Source organism: Exophiala bonariae (genome assembly GCF_035927105.1).
Source record: "Exophiala bonariae strain CCFEE 5792 chromosome Unknown scaffold_13, whole genome shotgun sequence".
In the NCBI taxonomy this organism is placed as follows: domain Eukaryota; kingdom Fungi; phylum Ascomycota; class Eurotiomycetes; order Chaetothyriales; family Herpotrichiellaceae; genus Exophiala; species Exophiala bonariae.
The window spans coordinates 568277-582920 of NW_027042488.1; the positions used below are offsets into that span (position 1 = coordinate 568277).

The window sequence follows — 14644 nt, forward strand, 5'->3', positions numbered from 1 at the left end:
CTCCTCCTGACGCTGGTGGCGCAATCGAGTGGTAGGTGGTGCGATGAACGTACATTGTACGCCCGCTCGTTCACAGGACCGACAAGGTCGACTACCAGTGATGACACAGGCGGTCTTCCGTGAGCGACAACGGTCACAAGGTCGCTGCCTTCTTGATCTATGAGGCCGGGCTTCGTTGTCAGACATCACATTGCGAGGATAGGTAGTGGCGGGCTCAAAAAGACGTGCCAGAGGGCAAAGCTGTCCAATGGATTGCGGAAAGAAACAACGAATTTCGAGGTGCTTCGCCTGCCCATAGAGGACTGGGGCCAAGGCTGCAGAGCCGAGGCTTAACTAGTCGCCCCTGAGCTCGCACATACCTAGGTAAATTTGGAACCTGTGAGTGCCTGAAGCACCCAGAACTCGAGGCGCTGCATACCTCAACTCACTTTTAATTGCGCGACAACTTGGCTACCTAAGTCAGTTAGGTACTTAACTAGCCAAATATTTGTTCTCCTTTTAAAGCCAGCCTCGCTGGGCAACCTCACTAACTAGAAGCATTTCTACCAATCCCTCTCAAACCACGATTTCTGGAGCAGAAAAAGACCATCTCGCTGCTGAGCGCTCAATTCCTTCAATAATAACACAATGAACACCCCGACCGACATTAATTTCCCAGACCCTCTGGTAACGACCATCTGGCCCTTTAAGCCCAGAGCTGCCTGATAGGTCCGGCCAACATGACTCCACCTTCGGCGAAGGCTGGCCGATTTTCTGCCCATATCTGTATGCCGTCTAGCAGATTCATTACCTAACTAGTGATCATATCACTCGGATATGAAGACGCGCGTCGTTGAGATTGCACAATCACAGAGCACATGGAAGTTGTGTACCGGTTGATTAAGATGCTATAGACGATAGGACACTTCGCATTACTTTCTCTGGGTCCCGCGACCACTACTTACGCACACAGACAAAAAACCAAGGCTACCAGATACCGCTCAACTAGACTACAGCTCGGGAAGTAGTGAGTTATGAGGACAAAAAATAGCTGGATTTTAAATATTTCGACATTTCAGTATTTCCACATTCGTGGTCATCTCAATCAATCGTTCTTCGACAGGAGAACGGACGTCTCGTGCGACAACGACCCGAACGCGTCCTAATTATTGGGCAACACAGCTATAGATGCCAAAGCCCTGCATTCAGAGTAACTCTCGTAAGCGGCACCCTCTGGTACTGGAGTAGTTATTCCACTCCATGCAGTGAAGCGAAACCATCGACCAGCTCCTGCAGATCCGACAGTGGATTCTCTTGCATATCTCTCAGAAAACATCTCGCCTTCTCCCGAATTTGTGGTGAAGACGGGAAGCTTTCAGTTTTTGGCGTTTTTTGAACGTTAGCAAGTGCAGCCGATCGATCTTTCAATTCTCCAACCCCTTTTCGTTCTCGTTCATGTTGTTGTTCGGCTTCGAAGGCGCGCTGGAGATATGCGCTGAAGCCCTCCAAGGCTGTGACCCCTACAACGCCCGTGGTGGCCCACCGCATCATTTCCGTTTGAGAGGTTTTCTCGGGTTCTGGGATGCAACACTCTGGAACTTCTTCCCATGATCTGTCGTTGAGAAGCAACAGGACTCTGTGAGAGAGGTCATCAGCTGCTTCTCGTTCGGATTCCGTAGTGGCGCCAGATTCCACACCATTGAGTTCACCGGGTCCGTTTGCAGCCCCATTGGTGGACAGGTCGTGGCTCGTCGCCTCTTTCGGTTGTCTCCCTCACTATACGACTTACGGACACAATCAGTCTCTCTGATCTGTGCGTTAAACTCGAATCCTTCGCTCAGCATTGTTGTTGCAGGAGCCATCAAATCTTGAGCATTTTTAAACCAGGTGCCGTGCCTGGTGAGGTTGAGCCATGATGGATGTTTAGTTGCACTCTTCTGTCCCCGTCTCCTTTGGTTGGCTCGTCGTAATGCTGTCTCAGCATTCGAGATAGCCCGAGCTCTGTTGAGCTTCTCTCGAGAGACGACAATTTGTGGTTGAGCTTGAGCTTGAGCTTTGTATTTACTTTCATGTTTGCTGGATTTGAGATCGAATGCGGTGAAAGCAATGAGCATTTCTAGCATGAACATACCACCCGACCAGAGAAATAAGGAGAACATATTGAGGGTTGTGGTAAGGACCAAGCCTCGAGTGGCGGGATTCAAAGTCTGGGGATATATTTGCATTTTGATAAAGGAATACGGCAAGGTGACATTAGTGACAATGCCAAACACTCCGTCGTTTGTCAACCACCAATGGACGAATGACTATTCGCAAGAGTTGACAAAGTGTAGGATCAATCAAAGATTAGCATGCTTTATTCCAAGTCATTCATATCGATGTTGGGTTGGTTGTATGAACGGGAGAGAATTCCACCCCAAACACAGGGGTGGGAGGTTTGGTTGATAAGGCGGCCATAACAGGCATCTATTGGCTACTGTCTTCGATGAGACAAGACAAGAGAAGAGACTGAGGCTGGTGATATTTCTGAAAGTACACAGATCTCGAGGGGGGAAAAGTAAATATTGACGAGGTTGAATTGTGAGTGTATCCTCAAAATGAATATTTGATCACAGTTTCGACTCCGATCGAATCTGGAGATCGTATCTACTCAGATCTTTGATACTCTTCTTCCCCATGTTGCCTAGCATATTATCGGTGTCAGCCAGCAAGCACTTGAGGACATGCTCAACGCCCTCCTGACCACCCATCGCGAGGCCATACATGTAGGGCCGACCAATCAGCACGGCTTTGGCACCCAAGGCCAAGGCTTTGAGGACATCACTTCCAGAGCGAATGCCACTGTCGAAGAGGAGGGTAAGCTTCGACTTTTGTACCCTTTCGTCTGCAGCAATTTCAGCTAGCGCGTCTAGCGATGCGATCGCACCGTCACACTGGCGACCTCCGTGGTTCGAGACAATAATGCCGTCAATTCCGTAGTCGATGGCTCGATGAGCATCTTCAACCGTTTGAATGCCCTTGAGAACAATGGGTCCATCCCAGAGTTTCTTGAGCGTTTCGAGATGTTGCCATTCGCGGTAAGTTCCGCTGTTCAACACATCTAGCCAGGCTCTCGATTTTTGTAGCGTTGACACGTTGGCCAACACTTTTGCAGCGCCGTAGATAGACCCGGGCCGCTGGACGAGATTCCACAGCTCTGCCAATTTCTCCCCGGAAGTTCTCGTGTCGTTCTTCAGTTCTCGCTCGTACCGAGCGGTGAACACTGGATCTGAAGTCCCGACCTGACATCCATCACCCCAGATGAACGGCAGGTAGCTAGTGTCGAGATCTGTTGGCCTCCAAGCCAGATTGAAAGTGTCAAGCGTCACGACAAGTACCTTGTAGCCATTTGATTTGGCTCGGTTGAGGAGGCTGGCCGTTACTTCTTCCCACTGAGGCCGTGGCCAGTAGAGTTGATACCAGCGATCGCCGTCCCCGTTGGACTCTGCGACTTGTTCTATGGTCCGGGTTGCGGCGGATGACAAAATGTAAGGAACTTTCACATTGTTAGCCGCTCGAGCTGTGGCATCTTCGGCATCCTTGTGCATGATCTTTTGCACGCCGACAGGGGCGATGAGTAGTGGACTAGAGTACTTGGTGCCAAATAACTCAACACTCAGGTCTCTGCGAGTCGCATTGACCAACATGGATGGCCTGAGACGGTATCGATCAAAAGCAGATAGATTGGCGGCATTGGTCGTGGCTGTACTGGCTGATCCGTAGACGTAGCCGAAATTTGCTGCAGGAACCTTTGACCGTGCAAGTCTTTCCCATTCTGCCGGCTTGACCGAAAAAGTTGGTGAACGAAGGGAGCTGTAGATTTCACGCTGATAGCCGGATGGAGCGTCCGGGTCAGGCTCGGTGTATGGCTTGTTCAGTTGCCAAAGTTCTGTCTTCTTAGCCATTTCGATCGTAAATTCCTTGATGATGGTATGAACACGTTCCAGACACTATATTTTCTTGTTCAGCAGTGTTATTTTGAATGGTTCTATGCGGATGATGTATGGAAAGGAGCTTTCAATGATGCTTAGGTGGGGAAACAAGTTGCCGATCTATAACCACCTATCAGGTGCCTATCTAGTTAGTACCGAGGTTGGTCATTCCTCCTTACCACAATTATGTTCCTCAAAATTGGTCACAATCGAGGAGGTAAAAGAAGTGCAGGTCGGCTATGGATGCTTAACGCACCTGTTATATCTAAGATTTGGGATAGAAAGCCTTAACGACATAACTCCAAGTCCCCAATCAGGTAGCCTTGACCAAGAGAAGGTTATGTCATCAGTATATGCCCTGAATGAGATAGACTCAACGAGACCATAAAGTGCTTAAATGCACAGGGATCTATATATAGCTCGTATTAGAGTGAAATCTAGCTTAAGTCTAAGCAGTGAAGCCTAGAGCGTGACTTTAGAAGTCGGGCAAGGCTACGAGGCTGCCGGGCGGAGAAATACGAGGCTCGACGTACGTCAGAATTTTGGAGAGCCAGCGTGGTGTGAAATGTGTCCCAGTCTTTGCGTGGTTTAACCACTACCACGGCCAACAAGCTCTTGTACTCGGACGAGACTACAAGGGCAAGCTTTGGTCACAATGAGTGATCTTACACCATCATTGTCGTCGATATTGGTCAAACAGCATTCTGCGAAGCCCATCGCAGGTCACTCCGACTATGGCGCAGCCAATCTCGACTCGTTCTTAAAAGAGGCATATCAAATCGTATGGCGCTTTCCACAATTCGGAATGGTGGAAGCTTTATCAGTACTAACATGGAACGCTCCAGAACAGGTCTATCTCCTCACTACTGTCCTACCTACGCGCGATTCGCACTCCCTATCTTTCGACCGCGCCGCCTGCACGACAGTCCAGACGACCGCAGTCAGTAGCTGCGCCGATTACGGGGTCAACAAATACTCTGGCGGATATCCCCGAGCATCTTTCAGATTCACAGCGGGAGGCAATAGACAGCCAAACGTCATCGGTATTACGGGATATCAATAATCACATTGTCAACATCTCATCTGCAGTCAATCTGCAGCACGAAACGTCTACCAAAATTCTCGAGAAGAAATATGGCCAGCCAAATTCAGTGCTATGGCGTTGGGCGGCTGGGGATGGCGATGCGCCTGATGCAGGGAAGCCAGAGGATCAATTGATGGAGGAGGGAAAGGTCAAGATGCTCAAATCGATGCGCGACGGAGTGCTGTGGTACTTGGGGAAAATGCTCAAGGATGCGGTCACCGCGCAGCAGGAGATGGTGGAGAAGCGACTGGATCGAGAACGAGAGAAACAAATGAGCGTTCTCTACGACCCGAGGAACAAGGGTGTTAAAGCTAGGAGCGATTTCGAGGGCATGCTGGATGGAGCCGAGCTCAAGAGTGGGAGAGATCTACGAGGGCACGACAAGTACAACCCAGCGCTGGACGCGTCTCAAGGTGGTGAGCAGGAGTTGACCTCTGAGCAACTACAGTTATTCGAAGAGGAGAACAAAGGCATCTTTGAGCATTACAACGACCAACTGGCGAAAGTGACACAAGTGGAAAAGAGTCTCCTGGAGATAGGCAGTCTACAACGGACACTTGTTGGTCACCTGGGAGTGCAAGGGGAGATGATTGAGCAATTGGTGCAAGATGCAGCTACCACGGATGAAAATGTGCGAAAGGGCAACAAGGAGCTGAAGAAGGCAAGTGAGAGAAGCAGTACTGCAAGATTGGTGTTCTATGCAACGGCAGGGTTCTGTTCTTTCCTCGTGGTTTGGGACTTGATATTCTGAATTCGGTCTGAGGATCGGAATAACGAGAGAACAAAGGCATCTCAGCTAGCCAGGTCTCTACATTCGATATCACTAGTACGATTCGGAAGGGACCAAGACCTGTTCCCCAGATTTCAACTTGTTCCGATATCAGCCGATCCGGCTCCATGGAAGGATGGTCATTGCAGGTGGAGCTGCCAGTGTCTGGAAAGTGGGGAAGCAAGTCAATGGCAATGCCAGTGGATGTAGAACTACAGTGGCGTGCATTGATATCCATCACGTTACTACCTCAGTATATTCATGAAGAAACGGCAGCTTTGTGTAAGGGGGCACGGTGCCTGTGCAAGGCTGGACATTAACAGGGAAAGACCGAATGGAGGTGAAAAATGCTGTCAAATCGGAAGTCGCGCAATTATGCCTGTCGGCGATGATTCATGTCCATGTTGGGTGGAGAAACAACCTCGGCATGATTGTGAAGTTGTCAGGCACAACTTGAAGGTGCAGGTACCACGGGCAGTTTCTAAAGCACGCATTGAAGTGAAATATAAAACGGAAGGAGTGACACCACAAGTTGGAGTGGACTGCCGGAATTTATTTCTTCCTCAGTGCATCCCATCCGCCCGCCCTTCCACAACTGTTGTGACGCTGAGGCAAGTGCAGCCCGCCGCCCGCTCCGTCTCCCCGTGCCTTCCAGTTAGCAACAGTCCACTGCCCACTGCACCAGCTGTACACCCCGCCATTCACCTTGCTCCTGCCAGTTTAGCACGTTTAGCCACTGCAGCTGCAGCTGCACCTGCCTTGCCTGTCACACGTTTGAGAAATCTATAGCGTACTTTTTTATTCTTATTATTATTATCATCGATTGCACTTCCCTTCAACCAGAAATGCCCTCACCGCCTGACCATCCCCCCGATACTTCTTCAATATCCAATTCACACTCATCCTCATCTTCATCCCCAATCGCCACCACCGCTGCCCGTCTATCTCAACTCACCAACCACACCACCCAATCTCTCACCATGGGTTCTGCAACCATTGACACTCTCTTCACTGAGAGTGTCGTCCCTCAGGCTCCAGAGGACCCTCTCTTTGGTCTGATGGCTGCTTACAGAAAGGATACCTTTGACAAGAAGGTCGATCTTGGTATTGGTGCCTACCGCGACAACAATGCAAAGCCTTGGGTTCTGCCCGTGGTGAAGAAGGTGTGTACCACCCCCGCGCCAGTCCAGCACTATCGCTCACTCCTGCTGCACAGGCCGACGACATCATCCGTCAAGATCCTAACCTTAATCACGAATATCTGCCCATCGCAGGTCTTGCTGAGTTCACCTCCGCTGCTCAGAAGCTCATTCTGGGCCCCGAATCTCCTGCCATAAAAGAAGGCCGCGTACGTGCCGCACTCTCTTTCCTCTCCCACATTCTAACATGCCCTCCAGGCCGCTTCATTGCAGACCATCTCTGGCACAGGTGCTGTCCATCTGGGTGGCCTCTTTCTTTCCAAGTTCCTTCCCAAACCCACTCCCACCATCTACCTCTCTAGTCCTACTTGGGCAAATCATAATCAAATCTTCTCAAATGTCCACCTGCCCATCGCCAACTACCCTTACTTCTCCGCAAAGACAAAAGGTCTCGATTGCGAAGGTCTGCTCAGTACCTTGAACTCGGCCAAAGAAGGTTCCATTATCCTCTTACATGCCTGTGCTCACAATCCCACCGGTGTCGACCCCACTCAGGACCAATGGAAGCAGATTGCTCAAGTTGTCCGAGATCGCAAACTCTTCCCCTTCTTCGACTGCGCTTACCAAGGCTTTGCCTCCGGTGACTTGGCTCAGGATAACTTCGCCATTCGGTATTTCGTTGAACAGGGCTTCGAGTTGATCATCGCACAGTCGTTCGCCAAGAACTTCGGTCTGTACGGCGAAAGAGCAGGTGCTTTTCACTTTGTCGCTGCGCCTGGCTCCCAGGCCAAGGACATCACAAAACGCGTGGCTTCTCAACTCGCCATCCTTCAGCGCTCCGAGATCTCAAACCCTCCTGCATACGGCGCACGTATTGCAAGCACGGTGTTGAACGATCCCAAACTCTTTGCTGAGTGGGAAGGTGATCTAAGAACCATGTCTGGACGAATCATCGAGATGAGAAAGTCCCTGAAGGCAGAATTAGACAAACTAGACACCCCAGGTAACTGGGATCACATCACTGGTCAAATTGGCATGTTCAGTTTTACCGGGATTAGCGAGAAACAAGTCCTTGCTATCAGAGAGAAATGGCATGTCTACATGACCAAGAACGGCCGTATCAGCATGGCTGGTCTAAACACGGGCAATGTCAAATACTTTGCGGAGGCTTTGGATGATGTGGTAAGGAATGTGAACTGATTCCGATCAGGGGTCAGAACACTAGGCAGGTCCGCTGTTTTTCAGTTTTCTTGAAGACGATCATGATGGTGACGAGGAATGATGGATGAAAAGAGTGGAAGCATGTACATCACCAATTTCGATTTTAACCACGCACAGCTATCTCTTTCTTGAGGAGACAAATAGCGGGATGATCATGGGGATTTTCTTCTTGAGCGACATTGCATACATCTCGCAATGGTAGACAAAACGTGGGAGACAGAGTGCGAATGATTTTATCCAAACTTGCCATCAAAATATCACTCTTCTTGCTGTTTACGAATATCTTGCCCAATATCACAGATATACCATAATCCGACGTGTACACATATCAAAATGTCAATTTTGACTGTGAATAGGGGATGCTGTCATGTGACTTCGTCGGCGTCAAACTCGTTAACAAGGCTCATTTTTCAGTCAGATGCACATGCCATCAATTCACGTTGTGCGTGGTACGCTGAAGCGGCGGATGCCACCTTAGACGCATCTCAAACTGTGTACGAACAGGGTCCTACTAAATGCACCCAGAAGCCACCACCAGACAAACCGATATATATCCATATCCTGACCCAACATTATGTATGCCCAGTCCAGGCCAGCACGCCTCCCTGCTCATTCATCATAACACATCATAGAATGTTGGAACACAACGTAACGCCAACGCGAAGAGCACTCGGCAAAGGCATCGCATCGGTTCATGTACGGCGAAAAGCAACATCAGAACCAACAGTCGGCACCAAATCACACTCAACCCTTGATCTCGCCGGGCGTCATGACCGAGACGACACTGGTGCCCTCTGAGAAGCGGGTGCGGAAGACGCGGTTGGCGTTCTGAAACATGCCGTCCTTGAGCGAGACGACGATGAACTGGCTGCCCTTGAAGCGCGTCTTGATGATGCGGCCGATGTTCTGCGTGTGCGACAGATCCAGCGCGGCGTCGACTTCGTCCAGGATGTACATGGGCGCGGGCTTGAACTGCAGGAGTGCGAGGATGAGCGAGAGGGCGATGAGGGATCTATTTTTGGGATCATGTTAGCATGGCATGTCACATCTGAAAAACTGGGTTGCTACGGGGAAGGGAGGGAGGGTCATAATGTACCTTTGGCCACCGCTGAGCTCCGTGAGACTCTGCTTCCAGATCTTGCCCAGGCAGACTTTGACCTCGAGACCTTCCTGGATGCGGTCGATGTTGTCGTCAAGCGGGACCAGCTTCGCCGTGTTGTTCCCGGGCAAAAGGTCCGAGAAGATGTTGCCAAAGTCCTCGGTCACCTGGCGCCAGGTCTTGAGCAGCGCTTCCTTCTTGTACTCGTCGAGCGTGGTGATGGTCTCCTCGATCTTCTTCTTGTCGCGCACCACTGTCCGCAGCATGTTCTTCAGCGAGGCCTCTTTCTTCTCGACGCTATCGATCATCGGCATCACTTTCGGGTTGATCTTCTTCTTCATCCCCTGGAACCGCTCTTGCACGTTCTTCAGTGTCGCTCGTGACTCCGCCATGTTCTTCCCTTGAAAATCGTACGGCGTGCCAGTGCGTCCGAATTGGTCTTTGTTGTCTTCAATCCAATCGTGTTCCTTTTCTAGCTGTGCCACCAACGCTGATGCTGCTTGTGCGTCTTTCTGTGCCTTCTCGACAGCGTGGCCAAGTTTTTGCACCTCAAGTGCCTCTTCTTGGATTTGCTTCGTCTTCTTCGACTGCGCTTTCTCCAGTTCGCGAAGCTCATCATCGAATCCCGTCAGCTTGGCCTGTTCATCCGCTAGTTCAGCCTGGGTGATGTCGTGGCTGTTTTTGACTTCAGTCTCCTCTTGCTTGAGAACTTGCATTTCCTCTTTCTGAGATTCGATGGCACTATTGACTTCTGTCAGCTGTTCTTCTGCTGCTGCTAGGTCAATAACGGCCTGTTCGCTGTCTATTCTGGCATCCTGGAGTTCTTTCTGAAGAGATTTAATGGCTGCTGATGTCTTGCCAAGGGACTTCTTCAATTCGATCAAGGACTTCTCGAGTTCTTTGAGTTTGCTGTCTTTGTTCTTGCTGAAGTCTTCCATGTCATTCTCTATTCTCTTGACGTCCTTGGCGGCTTCTGTTTGCCGCGTTTTTGCATTTGCCATGTCTTCCTTCAGCTGGACGATTGACGCTTTCATTTCTTCAATCGCCTGAATGATCGAGGATGAAGAATTCCCCGAAATCTGTTCTTCGGTAAGTTTGATTTCGTGTGTCTTGAGATCGAGTTCTTGCTTGACAGACTTGATGTTGGCGAGTTTAGCTGTCTCGCTCTTGATGGTCTGTTGGAGTTGTTGAAGCTCACTTTGATGTTTTTGCAATTCTTGGGTCACCTCATTGAGCTTTTGTAGAATCACGAGAACGCCACTAGAGTTCGGCGAGCTACCACCAGAAAGAGTCCCGGAAGGATCGTAGACGTCACCCTCAAGGGTCACGCTCTTTAATCGAACAGATGGATCAAATGTGACTCGTTTTGCCGTTTCAGCATCCTGGCAGATGAGTGTAGTTCCGAAGACGTAGTCCATTGCCTTGGAAACTTCATGGTCGTATCCAATCAAAGACAAGGCTAGATCGACCTTTCCAGGTGCAATCTTTTGAGCAGCTCCGACCTTTTCTGCAGAAGCCTTGAACGCCGATATTTTGTTGAGTGGAATGATTGTTACGCGTTTCTTGAGTTTGCCTTTCTGGAGCAACTGCGTACCAGTATCGGCTGAATCGACGACAACATTGTAGAGTCTTCCACCAGCACAGATTTCCAACGCTGTCCCTGCGATGGACTTATCCTTATCCAATGTGAAAAGCTGAGCGACCAATCCCTTCACTTTGGAACGGTCGAAGTTTGGCGATGGGTCGCTGAAATGGAAATCCACATTGGCGACCTTTCGTTTGAATTCGTCTGCCTGCTGTGTAAGACGACGGATGTCCTTTTGGAGCGTGACCTCCCGCTCGCGCATGCTTTCCTCTCGACCTGGTTCAAATCCTAGCTTTTGGAGATCTTTCTCAAGTTTTTCGGCTTGCTTGCGAAGTGTTTCGAGCCCATTGAGTAATCCAGCATTCTGCTCTCGAGCCTTCTTCGCTCTTGGTTCCTCTTCTTTGATTCGTTTCTCAAGGTGCGAGATTTTGAGTTTTGCCTGCTCTTGCTCTGTCCCTGCAGATGTCAGACGATTGCGAGCTTCGTGTAGTTGCCCCTGATAACCGCTCTCTTGGCCCTCTCGTGAAGCCACTCCGGTTTGAAGCGTTGAAAGGAGTTCTTCCTTTTTCTCAACCTCGGCATTCTGAGAGTCTGAGTCTGATTTCGCGGTATCCCATCGCGACTGCAGGTTTTCTAGAGCTTTCTTTTTATCGCCCACCTGCTTCTCGAGAGACTTGACGGTTTTTGCCACGTCTTTCTTTCTTTGCTCCTCCTCGGCGATGCTCGATTGTTTTAGATCGAGGACTGTTCCTAACCGGACAAGCTCATGACTATATTCTTTGACTTTGTTCTCGAGTTCTTGGAACCGACCTCCCTTTCGCATCTCCTTTTCTCTGATTGACTTCACCCTTTGAGCATCTTCCTCCAGATTTTCGATTTCGCGCTTAAGCTTCACACCATTGTCCTCCAAGTGTTGGACTTTGGCCTTCTTCAGCTCATGCTCTTGTGAGGCAGACTTCATCTTCTCCCCTGCTCGAACATAGTCGGCCGCCGTGACAACCCTCGTCAGCCGTTCCAATTCGCTTTGTGTCTTCTGGTAGTCCAGCCACGCGCGCTTTTCACCTCTGAGTTTGTCGAGTTTTGGTTCGATCTCTTCCTTGAGCAGACCCTCAATTTCCAACACCTTCATTTCTTTCTTGGCCATCGTCTTTGTGGCTTTTTCCTTTCGGTCTTCAAACATGCGTGTTCCTGCTGCCTCTTCAATCATGGCGAGGATCTCGGCAGCCTTCATGTTGAGTACCTTGGTGATACGGCCCTGCATGATGATGAAGTTGGGATTGTTGATATTCAAACCCACGCTCTGAAACAGGTTTTGAACCGTGGTTTGCTGCGCACGATGTCCATTGATCAAATATTTGCTGGTACCACCCATTACTATCTGTCTTGTGACACTGATTTGACTGTATTCTTCAAATCCGATAGGACTCGTGCTCTTGTCATTATTGTCGAAAACGATTGTGACGCTAGCCTTGGTCACACCAGCTTGACCACGTTTATAGATGAGGTCCTGCAGATTTTGGGCTCGTACCGTAGACATGTTGGTAATGCCTAGAACAAAACATATTGAATCAAGAATGTTGGACTTCCCTGAGCCGTTCAAACCGGTGACAGCATTGAAGGTCGCATCCCAGCCAGAGATGACAGTTCTCTGGCTGTAGGACTTGAAGCTGGACCGTATGTTAGAGATTAATACAGAATTTGGAGTCAGATGAAATAAACTTACCCATCTATTACAAGCTCGACGATCTTCATGTTTGCGGCACCCAGTTTCTACGCGCAGGTTTTCGCAAACAAGACGCGCATGTGTAGTCTTCGAGACGGACATAGAAGCCGAGCCCACCAACTGTTTACGCTTCCGAATTGGGCAAGAAGTAATTAAACCCGACTAAGAAGGTATGGCGAGGATAAATAATTTTCCGGGCTTGGCATCCATCTAATCACGCTAGTGCCAACTCGCATTTACTTCCACTTCAAGCTCAAACAAAAAGTTGACCTGCACTCTCCCATCAATAATATACACCATCGATCTTGGTCACCTCTCTCCCTACGACAGTCACAATGGCGGCAGTGACTCGAGGTATCTCATCTGCTTCGGCCAAAGGGACAACAATACCCATCTTTCTTGCGCCTGCTTTCTCCTCCACTTCTCCCTTTGTCGCCCTCCCTTCCTTGCGATGCTTTTCCACCACTATATCCCGAGAGTCTCGTCGAGATAAGCACAATACAAACAATAAAAAGAGGGGGGTATCAGCTATGCGTGGCACAGGGCCTATGGTCAATAGAGGTCTCTGGAGATATGATCTACCCGAACCCGTCACTCGTGTCCGCGTGCCTCAGCAGTCCGACTATGAGGATACCGCCAACCACGGTCTGTGGGGGTTCTTCCATGAAAGTAGGCAAGCAATGCTTGCGCCCGCGGCAGAGGCTTCACACGGTATGCCTGAACAGCCAGCCAACCCAATGTCAACTCACTGACTTGATTTCCCAGGTCGTGCTTGGAGCTACTCAGAACTGTCGGTCAAGAGTTTTGATGATCTACATAAGCTTTACTGGCTGTGTGTGAAGGAACAAAACAGAGTGCTTACTGGAAGTAAGGAACTCGGTCGTGTCCGAGCAGGCTATGGACTCGGGGAGATAGACGAAAAATTACGCTTGGTAAGTTCCACAGTATATTGCGCCAAAATTCCTATCCTATGATGAGCCTCATCCTTTCACTCGCCGATATGAGTGATACAAGACTGCTTAAACCTTGTATCTATGAACATATTTTACTGGAAAGTTATCTGAAAAAACACCCTGCTACTTGAAACTGCTCAATCTTTTCTCCTCTCTCACTGATCTTCGCTGATGTGTGAGTTTGGCATAGATCAAATCCACAATGAGAAACATCAGGGAGGTCCTCGCTGATCGACAATTTAAATACGAAGAGGGCATGGCATTATTCAATCAAGAAGCTTTGTCCACTTTGCTGCCTGAGGACGCGCTAAACGAAGACGATTTCTATTCAAATTTCAATGAAGTCGAGACCTCGAATAACTCTGTGGATTCCCCGGAGACCGAAAATATTGAAATAGTGCCGATTGTTGAAGCACCGTCTACGGTCAAAGCCAAGTCCAAGTCTCCAAACCAGCGGATGGTTTTGAAGGATAGGGTGCTGAGGTTGAAATGAAGGAAGAAAAACTCCACAAGCGAAAAGTTTGATTCGAATTTCTGACTATCAGCACCTCACGCGGCTATATATCAGCGCTGTTTATCCCCGGAGAGAGATCTCGGAAGCTTGAGGATGGGCGAAATTCTGTAACACTATACTTGTTTCTTCTGGTTGACGGAACGCAGATGGAGTGGTGTTGTGGAAGATGTTTGGTTCCTGGACAAATCTCGAAGTGCCATTCAGGTCACACGTCACTTTGTTTTGGAATGGTATGGTATTTCCGACTACTTCTAGTACGGATACATGTGTGGATCTATATCTAGGTGTATCAATATGTATCAATGTGGTTGACTACTCAGGTAGCAAGCCGGGGATGGTCATGTATAAAATGATCTTGTACAAACGATAGAACACCATGCAAACATGGCCACAGCTCCTACTCGCAGAACTTACTTTGCAGCACCAAAATGCATCGCAAGCTTGGCTCTTGTCTTATGATGGCAACCTGTGTATGGACCAGCCAATTCACTACTTTCACAAGCTAGCGGCAAGGCTGTGCAATGGGCAGGGGTGAGGGCCGCAAGGCTGACTTGTGGTATGGATCCGTTCCGGAAGTGTTTCGCCCGAAAGTATGCACAAAACCTGA

The 14644-nt window shown here is 49.3% G+C and overlaps 6 protein-coding genes across 6 annotated transcripts; 3 read left to right on the forward strand and 3 right to left on the reverse strand.

Moving 5' to 3' along the window:
* Positions 1–1227: 1227 nt before the first annotated feature.
* On the reverse strand, positions 1228–2204 carry LTR84_002508 (uncharacterized protein; the record flags this gene model as incomplete). Its single annotated transcript, XM_064846118.1, has 2 exons — positions 1228–1736; positions 1769–2204. The coding sequence occupies 2 exons, from the start codon at positions 2202–2204 to the stop codon at positions 1228–1230; spliced, it is 945 nt and encodes a 314-aa protein (XP_064706343.1).
* Positions 2205–2588: 384 nt separating this feature from the next.
* On the reverse strand, positions 2589–3923 carry LTR84_002509 (uncharacterized protein; the record flags this gene model as incomplete). The annotated part of the gene is made up of 1 exon (XM_064846119.1): positions 2589–3923. The coding sequence occupies one exon, from the start codon at positions 3921–3923 to the stop codon at positions 2589–2591; it is 1335 nt and encodes a 444-aa protein (XP_064706344.1).
* A 682-nt stretch (positions 3924–4605) lies between these two features.
* Positions 4606–5785, forward strand: LTR84_002510 (uncharacterized protein; the record flags this gene model as incomplete). Its single annotated transcript, XM_064846120.1, has 2 exons — positions 4606–4731; positions 4796–5785. 2 exons carry the CDS (start codon positions 4606–4608, stop codon positions 5783–5785), a joined length of 1116 nt encoding a protein of 371 aa, XP_064706345.1.
* Positions 5786–6783: 998 nt separating this feature from the next.
* LTR84_002511 (uncharacterized protein) lies at positions 6784–8142 on the forward strand (the record flags this gene model as incomplete). The annotated part of the gene is made up of 3 exons (XM_064846121.1): positions 6784–6966; positions 7020–7151; positions 7201–8142. 3 exons carry the CDS (start codon positions 6784–6786, stop codon positions 8140–8142), a joined length of 1257 nt encoding a protein of 418 aa, XP_064706346.1.
* A 765-nt stretch (positions 8143–8907) lies between these two features.
* LTR84_002512 (uncharacterized protein) lies at positions 8908–12599 on the reverse strand (the record flags this gene model as incomplete). Its single annotated transcript, XM_064846122.1, has 3 exons — positions 8908–9175; positions 9260–12514; positions 12571–12599. 3 exons carry the CDS (start codon positions 12597–12599, stop codon positions 8908–8910), a joined length of 3552 nt encoding a protein of 1183 aa, XP_064706347.1.
* Positions 12600–12905: 306 nt separating this feature from the next.
* LTR84_002513 (uncharacterized protein) lies at positions 12906–14016 on the forward strand (the record flags this gene model as incomplete). The annotated part of the gene is made up of 3 exons (XM_064846123.1): positions 12906–13281; positions 13336–13502; positions 13714–14016. 3 exons carry the CDS (start codon positions 12906–12908, stop codon positions 14014–14016), a joined length of 846 nt encoding a protein of 281 aa, XP_064706348.1.
* Between the last annotated feature and the right edge of the window lie 628 nt (positions 14017–14644).